Source organism: Falco cherrug, chromosome 7 (genome assembly GCF_023634085.1).
Source record: "Falco cherrug isolate bFalChe1 chromosome 7, bFalChe1.pri, whole genome shotgun sequence".
Taxonomy (NCBI): domain Eukaryota; kingdom Metazoa; phylum Chordata; class Aves; order Falconiformes; family Falconidae; genus Falco; species Falco cherrug.
The window spans coordinates 69,951,715-69,978,568 of record NC_073703.1 but is presented as its reverse complement, the minus strand read 5'-3'; the positions used below and the strand labels follow the sequence as shown (position 1 = coordinate 69,978,568).

The following is a 26,854-nucleotide window of genomic DNA, read 5'->3' as shown; positions in this document are numbered from 1 at the left end:
AGTAGAGTGGGACGAGGAGATAAAAATATGTGATTGAAGGGTATGGATGGGGAGAAGAAAACTGAGGCTAGAGGTTGTGGGAGGGGTTAGAAATAGATCCTCAAAGAGTATTGAATGGAGAGCTGGGGTACAAATGGGAGGAGGGGAAGAGAACCAGGAGTCAGTAGGTGATAAGACTGAAACTGTAAGAGGATGTGGGATGGGAAAACTATAAATGGCTGAAAAAATATATTGGAACTGAGAACCATTCACATAAAGAGAAGCTGACTTGAGGCACATGTGAGAAAAGTTGGTCTGAGAGGAAGAAATAAGAACCCGGGCAAAAGTTGAAACCTGACATTGGGAATAAAGCAACTGGGCTCTAATAAATCTGTAGGTGTCTAGTGGCTGGGTCTAAAAATGGAGAAAAGCTGAACAAAGAGTGGAGAGCTGTGACTAGCTGAGAAAGGAACAGAGTACATATAGAGTGCTGGTGGGTGGGAAGAAGTGGAAGAAGGAATGTCTAAGGAAGACTTCTAGAATTATGTTTTTAACACTCAAAACTCAGAAAATTAGGAAATCTAAAAGAAACCCAAACTGATTTGTATATGCAAACACCTGGCTCAGCACTCAACATCCTTCACTTTGCATAAGGCAGAGGCACCAGAGCATTCTGCACAAAGACATCCGTGGTCACAGCGCTTGTCGTATGAAAAGCACTGCTGCTCTGCTGCTGAGGAGTTAAAGCAAAAGCTCAGAGGGAGCCCTTAAAGCACAGAAACTGCATTCCTTCCTACCACAAAGCCGCTTCCCCAATCCTTTGCATAACCTTGGTCTCCTCAACACCTCCTCCCACCCTTCCTTCTCCTCCACACCACCTCCTGCTAAACCTTATCTGCGCTACCACATCCTCATTCTCCTCCTGTCCATAGACTGCTCTGCTCATTCTCACGTACTGCTTTGGCTTCCCAATAGTAAAAAGTAACACCGCGGGGAACTGAAGGCATGAAGAAGGAGGATGTGGCTGTATGAGCGCAGAGAATGGAAAGAAAGAGAGAATGGAAAGAAAGTTGCCCTGAGAAACCTGATCTAATTGGCCTGTTTTGAGTAGGGGGTTGGATGAGGTGGCCTCCGAAGGTCCCTTCCAATCTTCCTACCCCAGTTGCTCTGTGATCCCGTGTGGTGATGTGAAGTCTTGCGGGAGAAATAAATGGCGCTGAAGCAGACAGATGAGTTAGGAGTGAGAATATGAGCAAGAGTATCTGCAGCCTACTGCTGTTTTCATGTTCTTTGGAAGAAGTTCACATTCCCCAGCTCTTGGACAAGGACTCTGATGACTTGGGTTACGTACAGGCCTCCCTATTACCACAGGCTCAACTAAGCCAACTGAATTGCAACATGCAAATTTGTTAAAGAGGAAAGGTGAAACTTGGTGAAGTTTTAGCTATGTTACAGTTGCTTCAAGGAGCAAAGCTGTCTGATTGACTGTAATGTGAGATTAGTGGGTTCATGACAGTAGCTGTATTACAAGCTTTAAATTTCTACTGTTAGGTATATGGGTATGTGAAAGTATGTAAAACTGTTTTGAGTATTGCTTAGAACAAGGAAAGGTGGTGAGACAGCAAGTTAACACACAAAAGAAATTAGAAATAAATGCAATTTATTCTTGGAATTGGTACCCATAGAGTACCAATAATAGTCTGCGTCCTATCATAGTCTTTTCTACCAGTAATCCATACGTTTCAAATACACAAAAATGGGATTCCCATGGAGAAGATCCTATTCTGGGCTTTGTCAAAGAAAAAAATACTTCTTGTATTGTCATCAGTGGTAAAGTCTTTGCTATGAATTTAAAATATGCAGTTAGAGTATAAGCAAAATTAGAGCAACAGAGTAAATGAACTGTCGTGTCATATAGGTACTTGTTAGGAAGTTTGTATGATAGTTTGAATTGATGATTATGAAGTGACGCTTGTGCAGAGATTTGAATGAGGGAGAAAAACACTAGAAAGAAATGCAAGAAAGAAAAAGAGATTAAGGCATACAAACAGGAAAAGTAAACTGGGGCAGAGGGTTTACTGAAGCAAAAATCCTGGCAAAGTACAGAGCATAAGCCCTGTCGTAATAAAAAATGAAGACAAATACAGATTATAAGATTCTGGCAGTGTATGGATCTTGAAATGAGGCCATGGAAAGAAAATTTAATGAAGGTGGAGACAAAAAGTGCAGTAAATACATTAGGATATGTATGTATGTATGTATTTTCCAGAAAGTCTGAGGGATTTGATAAATGTGGGCTGTCAGGCAAAACCGACTGATAGCACCTTTAACTGCAGTTCTGTTTGATGTAGGTGAGTAACAGCTCAGATATAAAAAATGTCTAAAACTCTCTTTGACTGAGTGGAACTGAAAAATAGATGCTATCTCTGTAAATTATTATAAGCACATTATCCCTCAGTACAGCCAGTACAATTTTGCTACCTTCTACATCTCCGATTTACGGCTGGAGGGAGCCTAAAATATTGTGGAAAGTTCAGTATTTTGGATTTAGCTCAGCAATAGTTTTCTGAATAATATCTTTCCACAAGATTTGATTAGGAACTAGTTAGTAGCTAATAAAGGTGTTTTGGTTTTTTTTAAAGCAAGCTGCAAAGGTCATAGGTGAGGTGAGTATCCAACTGTAGTATGAATGTTTGCTTTGAGAGCGGATTGACGATCTGTAGCAGCAGTGGACTGCAAAATGTTCCAATAAACTTGTGCTAATCCTGGGTCATCTCTCCAGCTAATGACCTGACCGACCTTTTTCCAGCACATCTGCCTGCCTAGTACTTGGCCACTTTCATAGAAAATGGAATGCTCGCTTCTCTGTAATTTTCCTGAGCCAGTGATTTTGTCACATTCATTTTAGTGCTTTTCTCTAAAACTGCCAAAGAGCTTCTGCTTGCATGTGCAACTGAATGGCGATAATTCAGCTTGATTAGACAGCCTCCTGTCCTGACCGCTTTGATTGGATGCAATGCAACCGGTGCTGTGGTGGAGGAGCATCAGCATTTGGTCTCCTTCACAGCTGCCACACCATTATTCAGACTCTTTATGCCACAAATGAAAAACCTAACCAGAAACAGATGGGGAGTGAATATTTTTAGAAACAGTATTTCAAAGCATTAACAAGAGGAAGAGAAAGAGATTTCAACTTTGGAGATAAAGAAAATTTTAAACCTGCTTGTTAAATTGTATTCAACAGTATTTAAAAAAATGTTTTTGGAATATAAATCTATTGTGTGGGGAGACACACAATAGTTGAAAGGAACTGACTGTTTTCATACCATTTATGTGTAATACACCGTAAGAAAAGATAATAACCTAAAAAAGAGAACTTAAAAGATAAGGTTCTATTTAATTGTTAAATAATAGTGTCCCCAGAAATATTTTTCCTAAGAGTCTTCCTTTTCCATTTCCATGTTGCTTGTGGCCAAAACCAGTGTAAAATGAAAATCCTTCGATTCAAGTACAAGTAGCCACTCTGAAATAGTATTTTATAATAAAACACAGTGCTCAAATCACTCATTTAAAGGTTCTAGTTGTTTCTAAATGTTTAATTTTGTATTATTTCTCTGGCATCTAACAGTCTCCTATGCAAGACTTGCTAGGAAAATGGGAAACTAAGTCTCTGAGATCTAAGCAGGCTTTTTGACAAGCTTGAAATGTTTTTTGTGATACCCTGAACATCCCCACAGTTAGCTCACCAGTAGCTCTTTTCAGTCATAGTTTTCCTGCAAGAGGAAATGATCTTTCTCCTCCAAATTATATATTGTCAGAGAATGATCAGTTCTGCTTTTCAAGCTGTGTTTGTAACAAAGATATTTTTATTAAGAAAGGAGTTAATCCTCTGGTTTTCTTGAGTATCAAGTCTGCAAGTCTGATGAGGGCAAATGTGTTTTATCTCTTTCTAGCAGCAAGTCAGTGGTGGAGAGTTATCATCAGTACCAAGCAGAAAAGTCCAGATTTTCTATCTCAGCATGGAAGAAACCTTCATTGTGTCAGTGTTGAGTGTTGAATCTTCTGAAAGCTACCTTCAGTGTCTTCACCTTCCATGCTACAATTGCAATGTGAATACTGACGGAGTTTATAGTGAGTATTACATTGTGTACTATAGGAAGTAAATTGTTACAGTACAATTTTAGAAACAAAATATCTTCTTAAATTGTTTTATGGCTTTGACATATCCTAACCCTAACTGAACAAAAAAAAAAAAAAATTGACTAGGAGAATATACATGATCCTCAAAGAATAGTAACTAAAAGTTGGGTTTCAAGATTTTTTTTATAAGACTGATAGATAGTTTCTATTTGTTATTCTTGTCTTGGATAGAGAAAGTGCTGAAGCCCTCACTCGCTTTTAACTCTCAGTTGATTTCTGGCACTGATTGATGTATTTATCGTCTTCTTGAACTGGGAAGAAGAACTGGGAAGTACTAACTATACTGTGATGTTCTTTAAGCAGGCGCTTCTTTCTGGCTTGAAGGAGACACTGTAGCCCTGTGATGTCACCAGACTTGTCACTTCCACAGTGAGACTGATAATGTATATAAAACTGACTATGTTTAGATATAATGTTTAGAACTCAGGTCTGTAAGCAGCTCATCACTTGAAGTTCTGAAAAGTTTCAAGTTAGTTAGTTATGTTACTTAATTATGACTCCCAAATTGTCCTATTTGGCATCTTCTACTACATATTAATATTGTTAAAGAAAACCATTCTCTTCATTCTAGACCTATTTCATTTTACCTCCTCTATTTTGCAACAGTCGTGATGGTATTTCCTGATTTCTGAAAGCTGGAACACAGTTGAGATATGTTAAATAAACTTTAAAGTTAAAATGCTAATATTCATAGAATCCTTTCTCAGTTACTTTGGTTTTCTTTTCTGTGTTTCGATGTACTGGGTAACTGTAGTGTGATATCTCAGGTGCAAAATTATCTTTTATTTTGCATTTTTAGTGTAATTTATGTAATGCAGTTGTTATTAGTTACTATTAATTGTTTTACAGTAGGGACTAAAATTCACAGTTAAAAGCTTGAAAATCTTTTGTAGTAGAGTCCTGAAAACACATGATTAAATACAACTTATTTCCCAGAAAGGTTCATAAGCTAAAATCAAGAGGTTATCTCCAGCACTGTGGAGGTAGGCAAGCAAGAGGAAAGAACACGAGCAGGAAAATGAATGAAACCACAGAAGAACATGGTTAATTGTTATGTTCTAAACCGGATAGAGCTATAAATGCCATTCTTGGTATAAGTTAATAGAAATTATTCAACTGGCAAAGCTGCATTTGAACAGGAAAAAGTAGCGATGCATATATATATATATGTATTTTAAAACTGAGTTCAGTGCTGTAGTCTCTTTCACAGTAATGTATCTCTCCTTTTATCTCTGTTACTTAGCTTGACACTGTTGGTGATGTTTCTAGGTAAATTAAGAAGTAGTGACAGATGGATAAAGCCCTATAACCCAGTCTGCTTTTGGTTCAGGTACCACACATGAGCTGTATCTGCTTAACTGAATGCACAACAGATTTGTTTGTGAAGTAATCATTTATTATGCAAACACCAGAACTTCATTATTTCAAATTTTATTAAATATGTACATGTTATTACTATTTAAAAGAATGAGTATCATTCCAAGATCTGCAAACTTCTCTCTAGCTTTGAGAGCTGTGGCAGAGCCTGTATTAATGCTAGTTTGAAAGCTGTAAGCTAATGCAGTGTCACTGTGAATGACACAGCACCGCCTTTGAAGGCAAAACTTCATCAGCTGTATTCTTTAGTTACAATACAATCAAAAAAAAAAATCTTTCCTGACATTAATATATTTGTACATTGTTTAAATTTCCCAACTCTGTCCAACTTGTAGGATGGAAGCAAAGAATTCTGTCACGTTTAGGATTCTCAGATGCTGAAGAAGGGAATTCGTACCAGAAACATCTGACGGTAAAGGCTGTTTAAAGGCAGAGAAGGGGCACAGGAAGCAAAGAGAAAGATGCGTCCATCTCCTCTGCTGGTATCCAGCCAGGAGGTCTTAATATTTTTCTTGCTTAGGGTCCCATAGCCTCAGTGAGGATAATGCTTCCTATCAGTGACCCCTCTTCCCATCACCTCTCCACTAAACTGGTAGGTCAGCTTCTTCTTGACTTTCTTGACTTCCCCTGTCTTGCCATAGTTTCTCAAAGCCCGTGCCATCTTCTGGTAGGTCATTTTCTTGCGATTGCCCTTCTGGATGCCCCAGCGATGCGCCAGTGCCTCTTTGTGTTTGGAGGAGAACTGGAAAGTACCTTTTTCCTTGTCCACCCACCAGATGCTGTCCTTCATGTCTCCACTGCGAAGAAGGTCCAGAAGGAACTGATACAGACGTATCTTTTTCTTGCTGCCTGCATGAGAGTCAGAGAAGAAAGGCAGTGGAGCACTAGTATTAGTGTGTAGTTTCTGCTGAAACAGCAGAATGTATATAATTCATATAACTTATCTTATAGCTAGCTTTTCAGTCACGTAACTTGTTCGGTTTGCAACATTTATAACAACAGACAGTGTTACACTATGAGGACACAAAGTGGATTGATGTACCAAGAAGAAAAAACAAGAATAAGGAATTCCAAAGGCTAACCTCTTGTTTTGAAATTAATTTGCTAATTTGAAGCTACATGAAAAACATTGCTAATTTGAAACCAATCTGAAGCTAATTTGGGCAGGTGATACAGAACCTGACTTTTGAGTACTGAGCAAACAGAACTAAATATTTTTAAAAATCAGTTCCTTGGCCTTCTTGCCTTGGTTTTCCCATCTGTTAATGGAAATTGGAGTAGAAATGGCAAAACCCATTTCCATTCAGGAAGCCTGAATAGGCAGGGCAGAAGGAGGAAGCTGGGAGTACATGAAGAAATGAGATTTGGGATATAGACACAGTTATGGTCATAAAAGATTTGGAGAACAGGAGAGCTCAAGGAATCAGGAAAAGTGAAGCTTTGATGTTGGGATAAAATACTAGCACAGCAGTTGTACAGTTTTACTCATTATCATCATAGTAATTTAACAGCTGCTCAGCACATAGCTTGACAAAGTCCCTCTGTCTTCACTCACCTGTTTCTCCATGCATAATTCCAGGCCCAGGGTCCACACCATCAGTTTCCCCATCTGACACCTCCAGTGGGGGGCTCTGCCTCTCTATGTCCTCCTCATCAGAACTGGGCTGCGGTGGAGAGGAGTACTGTAGGCACATCCGGGGCAAATAGGACACCTTTGGGAGAAAAGAGGAGTAGAGGGAGGTGGTAGTGATAGCGAGTGGGGCATTGAGATAAAAAAGGTAATGGCATGGAGAGAGTTACAGAGGAAAGGGGGAGAAAGTAAGAGGGATATGAGATTGTTCAGGGTAATATTAAGAGATTTAGTTGTTGACATTTATAATAAATACTATGCAATTAAGAAACACTTCCAGCTAACAGTCAATGCTTACACATGTACAAAGATGCATCTTTACAAGAGGGAAGGAGGACTAAAGTTGTGAAAGTCCAAACTTTCCCACCTCTTATATCCTATGCAAGTGATATTGCCCCTTTCCCCCCATACCTCCCCAAAGCTAGCATTCTTCCTAATGAGTTTCTCATCCCTCTTGCCTATCCCCGATGTAAACCTGCTCTTGAGAACAGCTATTTTTCTAGCACAGGCCTTCTGGAACTACTCTTTTAAATTTGAAAGAGCTGAACAGTTCTGCCCTAGCATGGCTGCTTTGACTGGCTTTGGCTCTGTTGTCCTCTTCCTTTCTCAGGCATAGTACCTTCTGAGAGCACTGAACCCCTGAGGACTGCATCCGACTCTGGAGATGGGCTTACATGGATCTGTCAGCTTCCTGTCCTGAATTTCCCTCGTGAGGAGGGGAATAGCCTCAGCCCTAAGGTAAAGGATATGTCATATCGGCTCACATTCTCTTTTCCTAAGTCGCTATCTGAAAATTCCCCACTAATGGGGATTTCTCATCGGCACACTAGCAAGCCAATTTTTGTGCTAAATTCTCTTGCCCTTATATAGAGGTCTCATCAGGAGCAGTGTGGAATATACCTTAGCTCTGTGAATTCTCAGTTGCAGTCTGGTTCCTTGGGGATCATGACTAGTTGCCATGAATTATTGCAGCTTATTTAAGATTGAGAAACAGATCAGTCTGAGGAGCAGGGAGTATGAACCCGATTCCTACCTTAAAAAAACCCACAAACGCAACCAACATCCCCCAAACCCAGCAGCATATAGAATGTGTTTTTCGTGAAATGGGCCAGGTTGATAGTCCTGGAAGGTGAGCTGCTTTTGAACTGCTCTTCCTTCCCTCTACCAAGAAAGGGCATCCTGAGCCAGATCCCTTTCCCAGGGGACCGTAGGCGCTGGGGCAGGCAGTGGGTGTTACCTTCATGAGTCACACCACCCACTCCATGAGTGGTGCTTCTCAGGCGAGGTTTGCACCAGCTTGAAATGTCCCAATAAGGAGCGTGCACGGGGCTGGTTTTGGGGTGCAGCAGCTGGCGGTTAGTGAGTTGGCAGATAGGCTGGAGCCGATCTGGCAGGAAGGCCAGGATTGAGTAAGAGTGTGTGTAAGCTTCCTGCCGGATCCCTGAGAGCGAAACTTCAGCCTCACCACAGTCACCTTCAGTGTTTTACAGTTAAGAAAGCTGCGGCCTCAGGGGTAGGAAGGAAGGGAGAGACAGTAGTGCCATGGGGGAAGGGGAATGAGGAGGTAGGACAATGTCTTACAGGGGAAGGGAACAGGGACTGGTGCCCCTGCAGAGAAAAAGGTTTTGGAAACCTGGAGTGCATTGTGACTGTGTGTGTGGAGTAAGGAAACCACTCCTCTGGGACTGGAGGGGCCGGCGGGAGGGTGCTGTGGAGGAGCAGGGGAATGGTGTCTCGCAAGCAAAAGGAGTTGCAGAGGCCAACCTGAGGGGTTGAGTAAGCTTCCCCCACGCTGTCCCCACTTTCCCTGTCTGCTGTAGTTTTGCTTACACTTACTTTGCTCCTGAAACTCAGCAGAAGTTAATACGTAGAGACTCACAGACTTATGTTATGCAGAGGACCTGCTGCTGGGTTTGAAAGACCCAGGTTACTAATACAGTTCTGGAGAGAGAAAGCTTAAGAAACTGCTAGCTGCTTTCCATATTCTGGTGTTAGCTCAGGATCGATGCCATCCATTTGTGATTTTCCTCTTTCTAAAGCTGTTCACAGCTTTCCACCCCTTTCTTTCATTCTCCCTTTGGAATAACTGGTCTTTTCTTAATTTATTATTTGTGAGACCACCTGTTGGCAGGCTAACAAAAGTATCAAAAGAAATCTTGTCCAACAATAGTTCGACCCTCAAACTTGATTCCACAAAATAATGTGATATCAATAGAAAATTAGAGAAATATCTTTGCATATTCTGCATTTGCAAACTGTAGCTCTGATATTGCATGACAAGCGTGGGTGAGGTTAGTAACTGGCAAATTCAGTGGAGGATTAAAGCTTGCTTCCTGCTTCTGTGTCTTTGAAAATGCCTTAAATTGTATGTGTTGCCTAGGACTGTGGCCGAGACACACAGAGCCCGAACCTCAGAGCATGCCAAGTACCGCTTGCATGAGCTACTGTAGGTTAAAGTAAAAAGCCAAAGATCCTCAGCTGGTAAGGAAAAGGAGGGCAATGGTGAATTCTGCCTGCTACTGTCTTCTGCAGCTTGGTACGGGGTGGGGCGGAGAGAGCACAGTGCTCTTTATCAGAAGCTGTAACCAAATTAATTCTCTGCCTATTGTCCTGAAATGAAAGATGATAACTAAGTAGAATGAAGTGGGATAAGCAGAAGCACGCTCTCTTGGTTTTTGGTGGTGCTTCCAAAGACATCCATAAAGGGGATAATCTTTATTCTTTGCCTCTGGTTGGAGGTAGCGGTCAGTCATTGTCTATTAATAGTTGCAGTGAGCAATTGAAATTACTTGAACCTTCCCACAGACTGCTTTTCCACGAACATTTTTCATATTTGTCACTTTCTGTTCTTAATTCTTTGTTTATAGATACATCTTGTATTCTGTTCCTCACTTTTTTTCTGAGTAGCAGGTGAGAAGTTTGATGGCTTGTAGTCAGTCAGGTTCCTGTTGGCAATGTTAACTTATTCACTCCATTTTTTTCCTTCTTTGTTTTTGATTAATACAGTATTTGTATACAGTTTTGGTTTGCTTTCAAAAAAGAAGACCAAAACGACAATTCCATGCATGCAGTTTCTCTCACAAAACTTGAGCAATGGCACCATTATATCTAGCACTGTATTCAGCAAACACTTTTCTCTGACCTCAGTCCTACTCTATCTTGTATTCAGCACACTGTGTGTAGCTTGCCTGCCTTGGGAAACTCCTTAGCACAAGATCCACCCACCTTTCTTACTGCTCCCAACAATGACTTTGGTCATATCCTTGTAAGACCAAGAGTTAAAAGTGATCTCCACACCCCCTTTGCTTAGTATCTTTGCAGTAGGATGGAACCCCTTATTTGGGGCCCCCCAAGATAAGAAGGACATGGACCTGTTGGAGCGAGTCCAGAGGAGGGCCACAAAGATGGTCAGGGGGCTGGAGCACCTCTCCTATGCAGACAGGCTGAGAGAGTTGGGGTTGTTCAGCCTGGGGAAGAGAAGGCTCTGGTGAGACCTTACAGCAGCCTTCCAGTACGTAAAAAGGCCAACAGGAAAGCTGGAGAGGGAACTTTTACAAGAGCATGTAGTGACAGAACAAAGGGGAATGGTTTTAAACTGAAAGAGGGTACGTTTAGATTAGACATTAGGAAGAAATTCTTCCCTGTGAGGGTGGCGAGGCACTGGCAGAGGCTGCCCAGAGCAGCTGTGGGTGCCCCATCCCTGGCGGTGTCCCAGGCCAGGCTGGACGGGCTGGGGGCAACCTGGGCTGGTGGGAGGTGTCCCTGCCCGTGGCAGGGGGTGGGAGCTAGGTGACCTTTAAGGTCCCTTCCAACCCGAACCATTCCGTGATTCTAATTTCTGCTTTAGTGAGAATTCACTGGCACTTTGGTGACTGTCTTTACAGCACAATGGAGTGTCTCTTTTTACTGGCTTCATGCAACATCTGAGCAGAGACAAGACAGCGTGATTTGGCTTGTGACTTATTTACTTTCAGGTAAAAAGACAAGCAGATTGTCCTCAACCTGCTTCATTGTGGTAAAGTTACCACTGATGTGTCTTTGTTAGTGTTTCTTGTACAGGTTATGTGAGATTGTCAGGGTTGCTTGGAAATATTTAAAATTTCCCGATTACTTTGAGACTCAGAATATTTCCCAGTAGTCGTGTATACCCTTGCTAGACAGTTCCTCTGCAGAATTTCAAAACACTCGACTCATTCCAAATTAAACAAAATTTTGAGATTTCAAAACCCTCCACACTGCAGTTATCTTTTTAGGCACAGTTCGAGGAACATGTCTCCTCATTATCCAGATAAAAAGAATGCTTAAACCACATTTGTCCTGAGAATGAAGAGTTTTAAATCAAGTGCTTGTGCAGTAGGAACTTGTGTAATTCATTTCAGCAATCTTTTTCACGTAAGAGTGTGCATTCTCTGATGCATTATTTTCCTTACCATAACTATCATCCTAAATTCTGAGTAAGGGGTGGTAACCATACCTGATGGTTGAGTCCGATGTGTGTGGTTGGGATTGCAGAGTCCAAGACATGCATTTGTTCAATTTCCATGTGCCTGTACAGCTGCTGCAGCTGGGGAGGCTGTACGCTCTGCAGTTCCGTGAAGTGATTGTCTCCAAAGGTCTCAAACTCACTGTGCATGTGGTGTGGATGATAGTCCCAGTAATGATCTAAAGAAAATAAAAATAGTTTGTCTTTACAAGATTAAGAAACATGACATTTACCTGTCCTTCACTGGTTCCTACTCCTGTCACTGTCCTTTCCGCCCTCTCCACACCATCCCTGTTGACCTGACTGCCTCTGGTGACAATTTATATAGATCCCTGTAAAGTTTCTTTTCCTAATCTCATAAATGCCTGTGGCTGGAAAGTAATACTTAGGCCACTTTAATTAGGAGAATAGTCTTAGATGGAGAGACGGATTTCACTGATAATTTAACACAAAAGGCAGTAACACTGGCACCTTTCTCAAGAAGAGACCATAACAATCTTACAATTTCATTCCTGAGGCAACAAATTCTACTGGTTTACATATTGTCATGCTCTTATTATGCTCTTCCTCATGGCATGGAAAAGAGGAGACAGAGAAAATTTACAGATTATTCTGCAGTTATTTTCACTCTTTATTTTAGTCTGCTAACAAATTGCAGGAATGCTGCAGAAAAGTCGTGGCACTTTGCTAGATATTTCATGCTAGATAAACATGTGTTGGCATGTCACACATTTTTCAGTACCAATACCAGAGAATAAAAGATAAACTGTTGTGGCAGTCTGGTGTACACTGTTTACAGTGAGGCTAAATCCTGATGCAGACTCTTTCTCTACCTTTTTAATCTCTTTAGTATATTTGAAATTTCTGTGACAATTCAGATTTTTTTCAAAATCATAAAAAAGTACTCAGATAACCACTATCCTGTTTCTTGATTTATTTGCTTTTGCAATTAAACTCCGTATCATGCTCAGTTTTAGATTTCTGGTTTTTTAGTTCAATACAAGCCTCCAAAATTTTTAGAATTTCATATTTGCTGCTGAAAATTTAAAATCTACTAGAGGAAACATGAAGTATTGCAAATTACATTTCTCTCTTACATACGGTAGCTACATGCATAATTATGCACATATTTGTGTGCACTCTTCTTAAAAAATCAAAGTCAACATCACATCCTCTGCTCTGACTGAAATAGGAACTAATTGTCCATAGTTTAACTTTTCATGCACCATTTTATGCATGGTCAAATTTTCTTTCTGATATGCAGTGTAACAGTTTAAAATTATATCTTTACTATTCTGAGTTTTCTGCCCTTGTATTATTATAAATCATTTCTGTCCTACCCTTCACATGTTCTCAGGTTGCTATCATGTACCCTTGCAGTTCTACTCCTAATTATCACTTAACCCAGCTGCATGTATTTAACTCTTGGTCTTTCAATTTAAATCAGTATATTCACCCCTCTAATCATACTTGTGCACTTCTCCAACCTCCCCCCCCAGCTGTTGACACTGATAATGCGGTGGACAGAACTGAACATGCTGTTCCCAGTGTAGTTGCACTGAATTTATAGAGAAGTAATTGTCTTGTTCGGCAATATGATGTTATTGTGTATGACATTATCTGGATACTAATGTGCTGTGAATATGTTTACTAAAATACTAGTTTCATTCCTTCTCTCAGCTTCTATCTCCTCCTCCTTCCCCACTTATTTCTAAAAATGAGGTCTAATCTCACTGAGGATTTGAAATCCGGGATAGTGACTTTGAACGTGGCTGCTTTTAGAGGGAACTCAGCAATACGGACCCAGCACTTGCTGCATTACTTTGTAATTTCATTGCTTCGTTGTAATAGCGCTTTCTGTGGGCTATGCATGGATTTTATAGCTGAGAGTTACAGCTACAATGCACAGTAGCACTTCTTCATGTTGTAGTGCTAGAGAAAGATTTTGTTTTCTCTGGTTAAAAAAGCGGGTTTTATGGGTGCAGAGTACCCAGGTACTTTTACATTCACATCTGCTCCGACCCAGGAAACGGCAGCATGTGTGTGGGTTTGAATCCACAGGTCACCGAAGGCTGTGTCCTGGTAGGAGGCTTTGGGCACTTTCAATATGAAACTTTTTTGTATAGTTGGAAGACTAAGCCACAGTAACTCATGCCTTTTCTGGGTTAAATTACTGTAGATTTCTCTACAGAGAGCCAACCACTGAGGCCCTGTGCACCGCGGGCAGCCCCGTATAATAAACTGTTGAGAATGCATTGCAGGAGTAATCTGCACTCTCGTTCCTTAGAACGATCTGGCTCTGCTCCTTGTGGAGAAAGTCCTCTGTCAGGTGGCAATGTACAGTCTCAAAGACCTCTTGTCTTTGACAATCTACTACAGCAAATGAGGTCAATGCATAACTGTGAGGATGACAAAGCCCAGGCAAAAGTCTCTGAGGTAGTCAATGGCAGGTCTTCAGCTGTAGAATGTCTCACTGGTACTAACTGGTGGTCAAGACGGAACACAGTACGTTTCCAACATGCACAGCCGTGAGTATTTGTGCATGCTCTGAGAGCTACTTTTGATTCTTCTTAAATATATTTTTATTGGCAGCCATGTTTTTATACTTCAAGATACCTCTTAGTTTTTTGGAGCCTGTGACAAGGTTCCTGCTGCCTCCAGAACTGTTCTTTTAAACCCTTCCTTGGGAAAGAAATTAAACTGTAGGCCACTATTTATACATACTTGTGTTAATCGTTATGTAATATTTAGCCTAGTCATTACTGAATTCCTTTTTTTATGGATTAGGTGCTGTTGTAGAAATACTGTAACAGAATACTACTAATAGCACAGCATTCAGGGACTTACAGTGACCATGTAATACTGATAAAATACAAAACACATCTATGTCAGAAATTATTTCAACACGAGCTTATGTCCAAATACTCAAGTTGTGACAGGAGGAAAAGTCCATATTTCTTTCTCAATTATCTATAATTTCACAGTGATGCTTAGAAAAACCAATATTGGTTTAGAGAAATTCTGAATTCCATCTCCACAAGTCCCTCTGCAGTTAACCATCCTGGCTAAGTTGCTGCACATAAAAACCAAAATAAAATAAATAAATTCTAAATATCTCTGTCTGCAGTTATTAGAGTTAGCAGCAGCTATTTACTTCTTTGTTAGTGTTATGTCAGTAATGCATAGTAAATCTGTTTGTTTCTCAAAAACATAGAGGTGGAAGGGAGAGGAAAGAAAGGAGAGAAGAATTCTAGAAATGGAAAGTGTCTATTCTTTGGGTAAAAGAAAATATCATTAAAACCTAAGCTGTAGCTACACAGTGCAGTCATTATGAGAAATTTCATGTGAAGTGAAAGAGGATGTGAAAAAAATTCTCTCTTATAGAGACATGGAGATCATGTTTGTTTTGGTCTTCTATAGAGTGAAAGGTTAGAGGAAGGACAATCATGAATTCTGAACTCCCTCCCATGACAGAGAGGATGTTGGCCTGTTGGGAAGCAATAGCGGACCTAGAGGCATTGTGTTAATTTTCACCATGGAGGTAGATTCTTACTCTGCCAGTGGGAAAACATAACTAAACTCTGAGTCATCTTCTGACCAACGTAAATTACTTTGCTCCTCCTTTGATAGATGAATAATGTTAGAACCAGCGGTTAGCAAATGAAATAGGCTTAAGGTATTTATTATAAAGTGGAATAGCAGGCTAAATCTGCATCATGCAGTGCAAGAAATCATGCAGAAATGCATGAGCCAGCTCTTGAACCGGAAACATGACAGCCCTGTCAGCACGGCGCTCTGCCTGCTCGGGGACGGCGTGGTGACGTGGCTGTGCTCGTGAGGGCTGAGCTAGTGTCTCTGAGGGCTTCTGCTCTGTGCTGCATGGATTTTCCAACTCATTTTGGACCAGGAGAGGGTTTCTCACGCAGCGCCACATTGCACAGCATAGATGTTCCCACTGTGTTTTGCTCATCCGAAAAAACAAGGCAAGAAAAAACCCACAGAGGAAATGAGTAAAATGTCGAAGGACACTGGAAAATGAATGTCTTGATTCCCTACAGAACTGCGCTCTGTTGAGTGAAATGCTCTGCTTATAGGCCGTGCAGCAATCTTGCCTATAACAACAGTAGGACTTCATTAGCTCTCACTTTACAAACTTCATGAGTTTAATAATGCCAAATGTTTGAAAATCTCTGAGTCAGTCCCCAGTGAATCATGAGAACAGCTTTGCAGCAAGGGAATTTTTTAATGAAGTTTGGAGTTCTTTCTGTTTTCCATGTAGCCTTTAAGACTAAGGTACACACATTTGGACTTCCCTCCACTTCTCTGTGGGCTAAAATCCTAACAAAATCAAAGCTGAAATTCTTAAATGATCATATTGCTCCAGGAGGTGGCATAACAATAAAATCCAAAATAATGCAATCTAGTAAGTTCCATGAGGCTAGCAACAAAGTGAACAAGGGTGAGCATTTAGCTTCATACAAAAAGTGATTTTTACTAAACCAATGATGTTTAGTAATAAGGAGACAAAGCTGCAGTGGAATTTTGTAATTACTAAGGTTGCGTTAGTGTTACAAAATACGCTGTGTTACATTTACAGACTTACTAGCATACAAGCGCAGGGTAGAGTGATGGACTAATGCATGATCACTTGAGATAGCTTCTGTCCTGCACAACTGTGTCTCTGTGTTTATTACAGTATTTACAAAATAGTTAGACTACAGTATACAAAATAAATGCAAATAATGCATGTTGTGATGAACATATGAATGCTTTTATGTTGTGTTTTTGCTTGTTAAATTTAGTGTTCACTTATTGGCAACTATCTCCTACATATTGAATTAGTGGCACATGTGTGTGTACTTCACTGCCTACTCGCGTAAACATTGTTGCCTTCAGCATTATGTTCTGGAAAAGTGACAGTGATGTATGTAGCACAGATCTACAGATTAAGATATTGACATCTACCTTTCACAAAATTAATTTGCTGGCAGTGAGAGAGAGGTAGTCTGACACTTGAGCAAGACCTTCTATTTCTTTAGCAGTCCCTTATCAGCAAAGTCAGAGTATTACTCTGTCTTGTATCTATTTACTTTATCTGGTAAAGATACAGTAAATAGATACCCCCTCTCTGAGGTCAATAGTGGTATTGAGTAGACCTGCAAAAATATTTTTTATGTATTGCCAGTACCCCAAGCTGAACTCCCCTCTTACAATTCTGTCCTACTTATTTCTTCTTTTTTCCTATCTAATCATGTTCTCAGCTCTTTCACTTCGCTGCTATCACTGCAGCACCTTATTTATTCTTTATCCCTGTCATTTTTCAATCATTATGCTTTTATCCACGTTGTTCTGAACACTTAGTACATATTTCTAAAAGTAGTTTGTGACGTCCCTTTCTGCACAGATCTTCTCAAGACCCACTACTTCTGTCCTGTTAAAATGAAAGCCAAAGTTGGGTTTTTCAATGTTTACAGGAAAGAAGCAAAATGTGTTAATTTGTTTTTTTCACTCCACCTTGTATTCTTTAGTTGTTCATTCCTCTTTTGGACTGTGAGCAATTCAGGAAAGCATAGGGCATATTAGTTATTAGACACAACCAACTACTTTACAGGTGCTTTCATAAATAGTTGATTGAAATGTGCAGGCTGGGATTAAGTTGCCTCTTCCATAACCAAATGAAGGAGTGAAAACATCAAGCCATGTTTTTTAGGGTCTTAAGGACAAGCACAGCACAAGTTTAGGAAGAGACATATTTCTGTTCAGAGTGGGTGTTTAGGTACTACTGAGGCCATAACCCACACATGTGACTTTTGAGTTTTTGTTGTGTTCATTATGATGAGTAAAAACAGGTTAATGATCTGAGCAGTGTAGCTGAGGAACAGCCTCCCAACAGAAAAATGGGCAGTAAACCAGATGGGATGATGAGATTATGAAAGATAAAGGATATTTTTGCTTGAGGTAGCCTAGATTTAATGCCAGAAAAGCTATTTCCCAGTGCTTTTTCCTACGTGGCATCTTTTATAGTTATTGCTTGTCACAATTGCCTTTTGAGATAATAAATGTTATCCTCATTTTATGGGTGTGTAAACAGGTACAGGTTATAATGTAAAAACCCTGAATTTCCATCTGGAATTTGCTGGGTTTGATTAATGTGACTTGACAGATGCCATGAGATAGCTTATAAAAACTGAATTAATTCTTTGTCTCCAGGCATTAAGAATATCATAGGTGTTTCCTGAATGCAACATAGAGAACAAATTTAGATAGAAAACTCTTTCAGTTAAATGCTCAGATCAATCCTACTCTGCAACTTGCTGCCACTTAAGGGAGATTCTGTTGCCACAGATAAAACAGCGCTTTGCTGTGAAGTTGTTAGATGTCTTAAATTAAGCAGTGATGGTCTAGTTGCTATATCAGTGGGAGTCTTTTAGGGAAACTCCAGGATCTGAAGGGACTGCCACAAGTGATACAGTAGAACGGTGCTTTTCCTTCCTGAGTCAATATTGACTCCGATATTTCCAGGGTGGTGTTGCTGGACCATTGTATTGCACAGCAGACAAAGCTGACGAAGCAAGACTTTCCCCTCTGTATTGATTTAGAGTCCAGTGCCCAGATGATGTGAAAATACAAAGACACCAAAGCTTTGAATTCACGTATATAAATTGAAGCAATAAATAATCACATGGTATTTTAATATTTAGCTAAGTTTACTTACAAACAGCTACAAGGAAGTTTTACATAGATTTAGAGAGAGGAAGTACTTGGGTGTACTGGAGGAAGAGTGAAAGTTAAAGCTAGGTGTGGCAGCACGCAAAAGAGAGAGAAATCTATGGAGTTGAAAAAGGCCAAATACCAAAGAAACAATTAAAATGAATGCACAAGCAGAGTATCTAGACCTAAGTCAAACAGGAATTGGAGATGGGAACACAAGAAAAGAAATACACTATTGCAAATTCATGGCCTTAGAGAGTTCTGGAACAAGCAGAACGCTTTTGATCTGCAGAGGAAAGTAAAACCACAGTGAGGATAATGGAGGGTAGAGATCATGAGATCCCTTCTTCCTGGGAATGCAGTGAATGTCCTGGAAACAACTTGCACCATTCAGTGCTTTCTAAAACTCTTTCAGAGAAACTTTGTGGCAGTTGCTAGGTTGGAACGGTGCCATTAAGCAGAATAAAATATTGTTGCTTTCTGATTTGAAAGTATGTGCCTATACCTTATAGATCACAACATGTTTGTTCTTTTCCTAATGTCCTAAATCTTTCTTGTGATATCCCATGGGACTTTATGCTCCAAGGAGATATTTTTTAACTTACCACCATGACTCTCTCCATCACTGTTGAGATATTGGTAGTAGTCATGGGGCTGTCGGTAGAGGTCTGACTCATAGGGTACCATATCTTCAGAGGGCTGTAAAGAGGACAGGAAATTTTAGAAAGGTAAGTTTACACAAATCCCTTCAAAATTATTCATATAGTTAGTGAAGGGGAGATGCCAACACATTTTGTATTGCCTAGGGAAAGAAGGGGGAGGCTTCAAGTTCTTTTTGAATCAGCAGGAATAAAATTCTGGACACCAAACACCAGCTTGCAAAAAAACCCAAAAACCCAACAAACCAACAAAGCAATCCTGCATAGCAGAACTTGTCCTGTGGTATTACACAAGTTCTTCATATCCTGCCCTCCAGCCTTCTGCAGATGCTACTTAGAGAGCTGTCTTGGGCATCAGGCCCAAGCCAAGATGCCACCACACTGGCACAGCAGGGAGACCTTTTCCTTGGTAGTGACAGACATTTATTATTAGTATTATTCCTCCTGTACACAAGACAAAGCAGACATTTGTCCTGCCTAAGCATGTTATGCTGAGTGTTTCTAGGAGGTCTCACTAAATGGTGACAGTTTGTAGGAGGGTAATGATGTTGACAGAAGGCATAAAAATATTTTCTTTCTTGTTTTTTTGTCCAGGATGGACTGTAAATGCTTGCGGCTTCAGTTAGCTGTGCAGGGCTGTTAGATATGCACAGAGAAGACTTAAAAAATCCAAATGTAGGGCAGATACTGAGTTGTGACCTACTGGTTGCTTAGCTGTAGAATTAAAGTCCTATCAATCTTCTTAAAACGGGTGACATAGGGTAACTTTCCCACTTGTCTTCCTCCCCGCACCTAGTTCTCCAATGTTAATACTGTTTAACAACTGTTAACAACTTCTGTTGTTTTGGTAAAGGTGGTCTGTTTCTTATTAGCTGTGCACAATTCTGTGGCTTCATTTAATGTTTGGTTTTGTCTTTTTCCAGAAGGAAGAGTTAGAGCAGGGCTTTGCTAAACTTTTGTTGGATTAAGTTTGTTACAGTATTTTCTCCCAATCTGAAAAAATTCTTACAGTCTCAACAGCAATGTAAAACTCAAATACCTTCTTGCTTTTTGTTCTGAAAGGAAATTATTTCTAGTAGGTACTAATAGAAACATTATTCTTCTTTCAGTGACTTCAGCATAACTAACTTTAAAGGACAAATATTTAAAACAATATTATAACTTAGATGGTGGACATATTTTTTATGTTCATGTTTATATGTTCATATGCCCAGCTGTATGTCCCAAATCCTTATCTCCCTTCATAAATCTGTCTCATTTTTGGACCACCAGCATTTTGTAAGCTGAGACTGTGGTGACAGCGTGCCAGAAATGCAGGCAAGTTTCTCTTTTTCTTCCTCCTCCAGACTAATGGAGAACATGCCACCTAAGGTAGCAGCTCCCGTTAAAATCCAGATGGAGGTGGTAGATAAGCAGCTGGCAAAAGGAAAAGACTTCTGGTGAAAACTCCATCAGAGTTGCCATTGCTCATTACCTCTACTCTTTAATTCTTCTAGTTAACTCCTTCCGTTTATTCTGTTGGAATCTGGAGATTTAAAGATTGTCCTTTTCTAGGGATGTGATTTCTATGATGACATTGAAGAAATTAGGGCAAGAAAAAGAGAGACTTATTCCCAGAGGTTTAAGATGTTAGACCACAAAAAAATAGAAAATCCTTTTAGAAATTACTTTGGACCTCAGTAGATCCTTAGTAGCAGCTGCATGCTGTATTAGCGTATCATATTAAAATGCACTGGTAAGACTTCCTAAAATGCTGTAACTTCCAGAACACACATTAATTGGGCATCACATCCATGGAATATTCAAAGCCTCAGGAGCAAACCCATTGGCTGGCTGTCAGCTCCCAATGTAATCTGTGGGGGGGGATAATTGTTTCGGGGAAATCTTAAGAAGATGATAACTCACCATAAAGACAATCAAAGGGAAAGATTAAGGAGGAAATCATCATCTAATTGTATCCATAGCAGGGATGCTAGTGAAGGGACTCCTCTTATTTCTGGTCTCCAGAGGACATAGGTGCAGTCTCCCTTTTCAAATCAATACGATTCCAATAGAATTGCCCTTCATCTACACAGAGATTTAATGGGATGTATTTTTCAGATTTCAGAGGGGTGGTTAAAGGGGACAGTACAGCATGGATTGTCTCTGATTCTTCTGGTTTTCCTCTACATATTTTCTTTGTGTTTTCTCTAACTGTGACTGTTATATATGCATTCAGTCCGCCACATTCCTTAGACCTGTGCTACAGTCTGATCTCTGACAAGGAAAAGTAATGAGACTGTGTTTTGCTTTCTTCAGGATAAAGTTATGAATGGAATTTCTACTTTTCATTATCTTTGCAAATTAATTCACCCCATCCCCCATTTCCTTTCCATAAATACATGGTTCCTGTTAAATCATATCAACTTGAAGGATGTATGAAGTTTTTCAGGATTATTAATTTGTCATAAATCAAAGGAAAGCACTTATATTCTGTGAAAAGAGAGACCTCAACATTGAAATGGAAAATGCACATCATACTAGTTGGCAGAAACAGAAATTTAAAAAGTCATATAAATGTATATAGTTTAAAAGAAAAATCTTTGTTTCTTTTCAACTAAAATACTAGAAACTGACTGAAAATCTGAAAATTTTCTTATCTAAATGCACCAGAATTTGTAGCTCCAGTAAATATTTAGCCAAAAGTAAACAAATTTCCAAAGAAACCAGCCTCCTGTCAACCTAGGCTTCATTTGCTGTGTATAAAATTCCCACTGCTACAACAAAAGCTCTATCACTCCTATCTTTACAGAAGTATAGCTTGGCAGGAAGGCCAAGCGTCAGTCCAAAAGTAGATAAACAACACATATTTTAGGCAAGGGAGAGAACATTTGACTTTTCCTAATTGTGCTCCTCCTTTGTTGTCTCTTCTTCTGTAAGATGAAGATTTTCCAAACTCCCCCATTTCAGTCTAATACACTGTAACAGGCAATAGTGTCCCACAGTCTGAGAGCTGAGAATGATTTCTGCTGTTCAAAACCCAGTTTTCCTAGGTCAGATGTGTATTCAATGGCGAGAGCTAAAGGAAGGTGTGTTAAACAGACTCTAAATAAAGTGATTCCCTTAATATTTACAGTTCTGGCTGACTGCAGAGTGAGTTGCAGATACTCAATATCTATAAACCAGCCTGCTTTTACGTAGATCATAGTGGGTTTGCATACTCTGTTTTGAAAGTCTGGGACTTAAAATCTCTTTACTATGGATTGTGGGAATTTTCTTCCTTGAATTTGTTTTCTGCTTGGTGATCCGTTTGAAAAAATATGTATGCGTATGTTCTCGTTAGCTCCTGCAACCTGGACCAATCTATCCCCACAAAGGACTTGAACTGGTACCACTTTCCATCTTGGTGTCTGATCTTCAAGGGGACGGTAATTAACATGCAAAGACATATATTAAATATTTAAAAGCGTATGTATCATAAACTTTGTTAGATGGTGGTCAAAGGAGACAGTACAGCATGGATTCTCTCTGATTATCCTATGGGAAGGTGGGATATTTTCCTGTATTCATTACATTCATTGAAGAACCTGTTTTCAGTCCCTCTGGTGGTTTTTTTTTTTTTAGTTTTATTAAAAGCTTTTTCTCTAGTTAGAGAGAAGAGTTTTCACCATGTGCTGCTGTTGCCTCTTGTACCAGTCTTTACCCACTTGTCCCATCCTCCTCTGGAACCTCCCCACCCACACACCCATTTCATCATCTTACTAACAGCGCTTCCATGACACAGAACTGTTGTTTCCCCTGACAAAAAGCAAAGGATGGCTTATGTTGCAATTAATATTTAACTGGTGTCAATGGCTATTTTTCTAGCAATTGTTTTCATGTCAAATAGTGACAGAAAGCTTTGTAAGAAACTCACACCTGTCACCTGAAGTTGGTATCTCCTTTCATATGTGCCATGGAATACAGTATGAACCGTATTCCAACCTCAGGCAAGAGGTCAACAAACAATACTTTATCTGTCACAGAGTTTGATCAAAGGATCTTCCTTGTTTGCCCTGAAAATCACGGGAAAAGCCACAAAACTACCTGGAGGAAGCTTGGTTGGCATGGGTTAAGAGACTTAAGGGGACTCAACTGAATAGCAATCTGAAAATTCTTGTTAATCACCAAGACTTTGTCAGATGATTTCAGGTGATTGTAAATTCGCTGAATGCAGATCTCTTTTTGTTATCCTGACATAACTCTTCACTGGCATGTGATTCAGAAATACTCCACACAATTTCCGATGGTGTGCTGCTGAGGCAAGTTTTAAGGCTAAGATTGACTGTATTTCCTTGGAAAAAAATTACACTATAACTATTTTAGAAAAGGTGAGTAAAAATATTAGCATGATCACTCGTTGGGCCAGCCTCGCTGGACCACGCTGGCAGCAGGGTTATGTGGAATGGAGTGCTGCTGTGGGGCATTCTCCCTGTCCTACAACCAAACTTCCATTCAAAGCTGGGATTTCTGCAGGTGGCTGCTGAGGGATTCACACAGAACTGGGGCCAAAGGTGTTCGACTCCGTTATTTCTCAGCCCATAGCACAGCTAGATTCTGTTGTACACTGGAAGACAGGGGCCCAGCGTGCGGAACTTTTCCCTACAAAATTCCTCATCTTCAGAAAAAGATGCGATGCTCCTAAACCATTTCAGCAGCGTTGCCCAAGTGAAGGGTAAGCGTTCCCTAGTGTAGTCAAGAGGAAGGCAGTTGCTGACCCACCCTCAACTGAAAGGGGAGGAGCAGGCGAGGGAAGTATTGCTGCACAGAAACCCCTGTGCAGAAAAATGTCACCCCCCTGAAAAAGTCCCAGGAGGCACAGACATTTGTAACAATGCCATGTGGGGCTGCAAGTGGCAGTGCTGCAAGTACGCTTAAAACAATTTTGAAAGTACAAACCACAAAATTACTTATTATTGGACATTTTAATGACAAAAATAAAAACCAAATTGCCCTGTCAAAAGCTTCTGTAAGACAATTGTATTCTCACTGCCTATTGTATCATTCATCTGTATAGAGTTCAGTCAGAATATTAACTGCAACACAAATCAGAATATGGGCCAGACTGTGTTAGATTTTTCGCTCCACTTATTCAGTGTATGCACTGGAATTCAATACTGGAAAAACAAAAGGGTCCAAAAAAGTTGGCTATGAGTGAATAAGTAGACAGAAAATTAAAAATGTATATTTTTATTTAATGGAGATGCTGGTTTCTGGGGTAGTTGAGGACAAGGTTTGGGTTTCTTTTAAATTTTTTTTAAGCCCAATAAGTAACATATTGAGAAATCTCCGTCTACTTTTTTCATATTCTCAGTTTCTTTTCAGATTTCTATCCTGACGCATTTACAGTACATCCACTGGGCAACTCAGTGTATTTAAGAAAAAGAAAACAGGTTTTTAGGATCTTCTCACCCTTTGGGTAGATGCAGGCTTTCAGCAATACTGATGAACTGCTACCATAAAGGGTCTCTCAAAAAGAAGACATACATTTTCAGTCAACATGGATACCAAACGTGAAAGGAATTCAAGGGGCCATCTTTCTGGGTGGAACATAAGGAAACATGTCTTTAGGCTTCATTAGATGGGACAAGACAAAAAGAAAACTTAATACAAGTTCTGTTACAAGGGCTCTTGGATCTGCATTGTCTTCTTCTGTTTTCTGAACATATATAGTAATTACTGTAAGTCAACTACTACATAAAAAGCCAAGGAAAACACCTTGTCAGACATCTCTTCAGCTTCTACAAACAAAAAAAAAATCTAGTGAGGGCCTCATTTACCCATTTTTACTCATTCCACTTAGATATTTCCCATTAAGGTTTGTTTCTGAACAACAGGTTAGTGACATTACATTCTTCATAAAGAATAATTTCCAAACTCACCGTGTGATAAATTACAGCGGTGTAACAATGCTTCAGAGTTAAAGAAAGGATAGAAATACAGAAAAGTTTGATCTTAGAGAAAACACTGAAAGACCAAATTAAAGGCTGTGTTGTTTCCGCCCTCATTCGCCAATTGCTTTTTCAGAGCAAGTGAATTCAGTTCAAGAGAAGCTGAAGTTAGATTCTAAAATGCCATCATTTCAAAAAGCACAGAGTCCTAAAATCTGCAGCATGTAAAATCAGCATTCAGCAACTCTTCTCTCTCAGACTGGTAGGTAGTTAAATACATAAACTGTGTCAGAGGCTCCAGACTATTAAGAATTACAACCTGAAGAAAGACTCGGCCTTACATTATGAAGACAGCACTGAAGAAAAAAATTTACGGAGTTGCTATACGCACCCTGTGCAGAAATACCATACATTTAATCTGTGAAAACAAATGGAGATCAAAATCAGATACAAGTTTAGGGAGGAAATGTTAATTTCCCATTCATTGCAATGTTGTCACTAGCTTTATATATTGACCTAAGCCCAACTTCCTGGCATTACAAATACAGACCAAAACAGAGATATTCTCAAGTAATAAAACCTGGTTTACTTTGTCTTTCGCTGCTAAGCCAAATGATCCATATTAGGAATATAAATCCCATATACTTACAGGGGGAATGAGGGGAAATCCTTCCATTTTGCAAGCTTGCAACATTCAGCCAACTTCTCAGTGAATTTTTCTTAATTCAGTTTTTGAACATCCAGAATAACTGACTTGAAAAAATCTCATGAAACAAAAAAAAAAAAAAAAAAAGTGCAAGAAAGATTTAAAAAAAAAGGGGGAAAAGTGAGATCCTTGGACTCCGTGAAGTCCCTTTGCAGTGATGGATCTCAGGATCGAAGCACCCTAACAAGTTTTCATAGTTTGTTCTAACAGGTTCTGAGGTGAACTTCTTCCCGAGTCGTGTGTGAAGTTCCTGATTTTATCAAATGTCTGTAGAGGGGAGATAGCCCTTGGTCTATTAGTGCGCTGTGACATCACAGCTTTTAGCCCGTTTGCATAAATCTCGTCGGCAGGGAGCTGCTGCGCTGCAACAGGAAGCCTGCCCCAGCCAGATCTGCCATGGGCAGGTGCTCGCTGTGCAGCCAGCACCCCAGAGCCCCGGCCTCTACCAATAAACAAGCACATGGGTGCAGTGCTCGGTGGAAGACTATGTGTTTCCCACTGTAGATCAACCATAACGATGCTGCTGCTCTCTGGTTTAATGATTTCTCATAAAGATGCAGTCCTGATAACTGTGTGGACAGTTCAGTGGCAGAGACTTGTTTTAACAATAGTCGTATGTTGGAATTAAGTGGCAATACTTAGCAGAAATGTGGAAAAAAAAAAAAGTACTTCAAATTTCAAAATTTGAAAAAAAAAGTATTTCAAATACACAGTCTTAGGTTTCTACAAAACACTGAAGTTAAGCCTATGAGACTTTCTTCATAAACTTCGCAATAGAGCAAAACGATTCAGTGAAAGACACTTGGCCCTCATATTTGTTTCTTATGATTTCTTATTTTCTAGCTCCTGCAAGGAGAAAGCAAGTTTGGAAAAAGAGAAATGGTTACATGTCCCATGTAATGACTTGACTTCTCTCAGATCCTGACTGCCTTTTAACAGTGAGTAGAGTGCAAGATTTGTGGAGTTGCATCTAAACAGTCAGATGCCAAAATTTCTTGTAGATGTTTTGCGTTCTCCCTTCTCTTTATCCCATTGTTTTGCTTGCATTTGGCTGGACTGGACAAATGCCCTTCATACTGAAGTTCTGGCAGTGGAAGGGGTGAGTTGGCCATGGGGCAGCATATAGAGGATGGGGCTTTGCTGCAAGGGGAGAATGTTTTCATTCTGCAAAATGCTTCTTGCTTTGCAGTCAGTTACTAA

At 39.9% G+C, this 26,854-nt stretch overlaps 1 protein-coding gene across 3 annotated transcripts; it reads right to left on the bottom strand.

The window, feature by feature from the left end:
• Positions 1-5,553: 5,553 nt before the first annotated feature.
• Positions 5,554-25,971, bottom strand: SPI1 (Spi-1 proto-oncogene). 3 transcript variants are annotated; one of them, XM_055716970.1, is made up of 7 exons: positions 25,598-25,971; positions 24,470-24,597; positions 18,986-19,079; positions 11,661-11,848; positions 10,558-10,653; positions 7,112-7,268; positions 5,554-6,405 (listed from the first exon to the last, which is right to left on the bottom strand). In XM_055716970.1, the coding sequence occupies exons 3-7, from the start codon at positions 19,065-19,067 to the stop codon at positions 6,089-6,091; spliced, it is 840 nt and encodes a 279-aa protein (XP_055572945.1). In that variant the 5' UTR covers positions 19,068-19,079; positions 24,470-24,597; positions 25,598-25,971; the 3' UTR covers positions 5,554-6,088. The 3 variants fall into 3 exon arrangements, with proteins under 3 accessions (XP_055572945.1, XP_027660586.1, XP_005438798.1); XM_027804785.2 differs by lacking the exon at positions 24,470-24,597 and having other exon boundaries at positions 25,598-25,968; XM_005438741.3 differs by lacking the exons at positions 10,558-10,653; positions 24,470-24,597 and having other exon boundaries at positions 25,598-25,958.
• Positions 25,972-26,854: the final 883 nt, after the last annotated feature.

Excerpts from the sequence above, each read along its gene's own strand:
- SPI1 (XM_027804785.2), bottom strand. The coding sequence starts at position 25,642 with ATGTTGCAAGCTTGCAAAATGGAAGGATTTCCCCTCATTCCCCCT. Across the intron at positions 10,654-11,660 it reads ACATCGGACTCAACCATCAG|GCTGAACAACCCCAACTCTC; the intron begins GTATGGTTACCA and ends TCTCTTCCCCAG. Across the intron at positions 6,406-7,111 it reads AATTATGCATGGAGAAACAG|GCAGCAAGAAAAAGATACGT; the intron begins GTGAGTGAAGAC and ends ACTCTCATGCAG.